General features: G+C 29.3%; 1 protein-coding gene across 1 annotated transcript; it reads right to left on the minus strand.

Annotated features, from left to right (window-relative positions):
• Positions 1-1,494: 1,494 nt before the first annotated feature.
• Positions 1,495-2,677, minus strand: LOC148771884 (uncharacterized). Its single transcript, XM_088815271.1, has 4 exons — positions 2,661-2,677; positions 2,173-2,275; positions 1,864-2,056; positions 1,495-1,826 (listed from the first exon to the last, which is right to left on the minus strand). Exons 1-4 carry the CDS (start codon positions 2,675-2,677, stop codon positions 1,675-1,677), a joined length of 465 nt encoding a protein of 154 aa, XP_088671397.1. The 3' UTR covers positions 1,495-1,674.
• Positions 2,678-4,278: the final 1,601 nt, after the last annotated feature.

Here is a 4,278-nt window from a genome sequence, read left to right on the forward strand (position 1 = left end):
TTTTAGCTAAATTTCATATGGGGGTTTTTGCTCGTTTATTTATCACTGTGGGTTTTCACTATTTTGAGATTACGCAGGGGTATTTTTCGCAGTTTACTCAAATATAATCTACGGTAAAATGCGGACATTGATGCTTGCCGAAGGACATTTCTAATGTGCATATAAATAACTTCTCATTTTTCAATTATTCCATTTTTCGACACTAAAAATCGATACAAATTGTGCTCTTCCCGATAAGGGTGGCAATTAGGTCATATGAGCCGAACTTTAGCCAAACTTACAAGATCAATAAGATTCGACCTCATAATTATAAATATAAACTTAACAACAAAAAGTAAACTTTTCATGTTATTAGTTGTTCTGATTTGTGTCTTTTTTCTTTCTTTAAGCGTGGTGGAAATAGCCTTGCCCATTCTCTTGCTCAGATTGAACTTGTAAACTCTATGGAAGGTGAATCTCTTCCTGTTATCTTGGTATAGTGTATATATGCCCAATATTAATTATTGATTTTCAAAAATAAAAAGCTAACAATATACTCATTTATAAAAAAACAAGGGTAAATTACAATCACCTCCCTAAGGTAAACTCTATTTAAGAAAAACCTCTTATGTTTTAGAAATTACATTCAACCATTTGTAATTTGTAAATTTATTACATCCACCCTAAGAGTGTCAACAAGTCGAACTCGAGCTCGACTATTTGTACTCGAGCTTGAGCTCGGCGAGTTGAGATTTTCTGGCTCGAGCTCGAACTCGCATCAGCTTCTGTGAGCTCGCGCTCGAGCTTGAATTCGGCTCAAGGTTAAAAATAAAATTAGCTCATCATCAATAAAATAATTCTATTATTATTATTATTATTATTATTATTATTATTATTATTATTATTATTATTATTATTATTATTATTATTATTATTATTATTATTATTATTATTATTATTATTATTATTATTACTAGTAAGCATGCTCGTGCGCTGCACGGGATCATATTCAACAAAATAAAAATAAAAAGTAATTGTTTAAATAAATGATAGTACAAATTGTAATAAAAAAACTATCAAATAATATTAAAATATATCTGTGAAATTTAAAATTACATTACTATTACTTTATTTTATTGTAGCATATATTTTTCATTCTACAATCCGTGTGTGTGTATATATAAATATATATATATATATATATATATATATATATATATATATATATATATATATATATATATATATATATATATATATATATATATATATATATATATGTATGTATGTATGTACCACGTACACACACCGATTGTCAATATATAAAATATATATTAAATAATAAATAATATAAATTTAACAAAGGGAGCTGCAATTTCAAATATCAATTGTTTCTCATTCAATGCCGGATAAATAATAAATAGAAATAACATCTATACGTTTAATGAAAATCAATATCACACAAACATAAAAATCTCATTTTTCTTTCTTTAATATAACTCACACAAATTAAACCTCTCACACCCCTCTGTTTCTTCTCACAAACCCTTTCTCCCACTCATGTTTCTTCTTCTTCCTTCTCCTCTTCTTCTTCTCATCTTCATCCTCATCCTTCTCCTCCTTCTTTTGCTTCTTCTTCATCGTCTTCTTCTTCTTTTTATTTTTCTTGTGTTTCTTCTTGTTCCCGCTTATTCTTCATGTTTTTTCTTGCTTCTTCTTCTCCTCCTCTTCTTCCTCATCTTCTTCTTCTTCTCCATCTTCTATTTCTTCCTCTTCATCATCTTTATCATCCTCGTCTTCAATATCCTCATCTTCTTGCTCCTCCTCTTCGCCTTCCTCCTCGTCTTAGTCTTCCTCTTATGCGTCTTCATATCTCCTCTTCTTCCTCATTGTTCGTCTTCTTCCTCTTCTTGATGTTCTTCTTCTCCGTGTTCTTCTTCATCTTTTTTCTCTTCTTCTTCTTCTTCTTCTTCTTCTTCTTCTTCTTCTTCTTCTTCTTCTTCTTCTTCTTCTTCTTCTTCTTCTTCTTCTTCTTCTTCTTCTTCATCTTCTTCTTCTTCATCTTTTTTTCTTCTTCCTATTCTTCTATTAATCCTTTCTTCTTTTTCTTCATTTTTCTCAATCTCCTTTCTCCTCCTCCTCCTCCTCCTCCTCTTTCTCCGTCCTCTCCTTCTCGTTCTCCTTCTACTTCACCTTCTCCTCATCCTCTTTTTTATTCTCCTTTTTCTTCTTCTTCTCCTCCTCTTTCGTCTTCTTCTCCTTCTCCTCCCTCCCTCTCCTCCTCCTCCTTCTTCGTCTAGGTTTTAGTTCAAAATATATTTTTTTTATATATAAGATATCTATTTACAATAAATTATTAACGGTCAATTTCCATTCAACTCATGTCTTATCCAATATGTTATTATTTTCTCAACATTATATTGATTACTACTTTCATGATACAGTTTTCACATTTAATTATAAGTAAATGAATGTACGCTAAGTAATAAATATTTTTCCCAATATTTTAACATCAACCAAGTAATTAAAACACGTCAATACAAATAAGCCACTGAAGCAATATGGAATAGTACATTGAAAGGAAGAAGAAAAACTTTTTATTTGTAGATTAAACTTGACAAAGATCATACTAACACTAAACATGAGAAATTATAAAGACATTGACCAATCTGAAAGAATACCCATCAACCCACTCCATGCATATCATGTGCAAATGTAAATATATTATTGATTTATCAAAGGAGTATAAGCTGTCTAGAAAGTGACATAAAAGTTGAGAATTTGTATCTCAGTGCTAAGACAATCCCGATTAATCTCTGAATTAAGTCAATCCTACTTAATCTCTGAATGTAAGAAAGGAAAAACAACGAACCATTAAACATCACGGACATCGAGCAGGAAGATTATTGAGAACCAAATTTTCCGAAAAAAACTACAACCGTTTTTTCTGCTGAAGGTTCAAAAGTTGAAGATAGGAATTTCGATGAATCGGTAGTGTGTAAAGAAATACCTTTGGAGATGGGAATTTCGATGAATTGGAAGATCTGCATTCTTGTACTGGTGTGATGATGTAGCATAAACTGTTATATATCTTGTACTGATATGTGAAAGAAGTAATAAAGATGAACAACATATATATAATGAATAAAACAAATTTGAAATTTTGTAATTTGGCTTACACATGAATGTCCCATTATTTATTCATATATAAGAAGAGTGGTTGTTGTGAGAAGTTGCGAATAGCAGTTCACTGAAGATCGTGGGTTTTGTTGCCTTGCGGTTTTCCTGAATTTACGAATCGTGAAGAAAAACTCTGTCTAGTTATGGGATCGTGCTTTTCTTTTAGAAAAATGAAAAGAAGAAAAAAAAATAGGAAACAAAAGAAGAAGAGGTTTTTAAAAGAATAAACTAAATGTAAAACGGAAAACGACTAAAATACCCCTAGGTTTAGGTTTAGGGTTATAAGTCAAAATATCTTCTTTTTATATATAAGATTATTATTATTATTATTATTATTATTATTATTATTATTATTATTATTATTATTATTATTATTATTATTATTATTATTATTATTATTATTATTATTATTATTATTATTATTATTATTGTATAATATATAAATAAATAAATAAATAAATAAGAAGCTCGTAGCCGGCTCTCGCGAGATTTCGAACAACTATCTAGAGCTCGAGCTCGAGCTTTTGTACGTCAAGTCAGCTCGTCGAGCTCACGAGCCAGCTCAGCTCGTTTACCACCACTAATGAACCCCCCTACAAAATGTTGTTAATGTAAGAAATTTAAAATTGCAGGGATGGATACAATTATGGAAGCATGAGAGGGTTTTTCATAAATAAACCTTACCTCAAGGGTGCGGTTGTAATATTTGCCCTTTAAGCTTTCTTCAAATAGCACATCTTATATTTTATGTATAAAAGAAAGAAACGTTGGGCAACCCTAGAAAACCCTAATGGTATTTCTGTAATTAAATATTTTTTCTACTAATTTCTAACTATAATTTACTAATTTTTTAACTATAATTTTCAACAATTATCAATCTCCTATTTTTCATCAATATATTTCAAATCTTAAGAGATAAAGATAGAAATTCGATTCGTTATTAATCTATATATTTGGATTATAAATCTTAATATGTCAAATTTAAAAAACCTAGTGTTATATAAAATATGAATAATATTACATTATTAAATTTTACTATGTTAGTATACTATATTTTCTTATGATGTATTAAATTGATTATTTTTTTTTCACTTTAAAATAATATCCCGTGCATTGCAC

Source organism: Erythranthe guttata, chromosome 3 (genome assembly GCF_056151865.1).
Source record: "Erythranthe guttata isolate IM_541 chromosome 3, IM_541, whole genome shotgun sequence".
Classification (NCBI taxonomy): domain Eukaryota; kingdom Viridiplantae; phylum Streptophyta; class Magnoliopsida; order Lamiales; family Phrymaceae; genus Erythranthe; species Erythranthe guttata.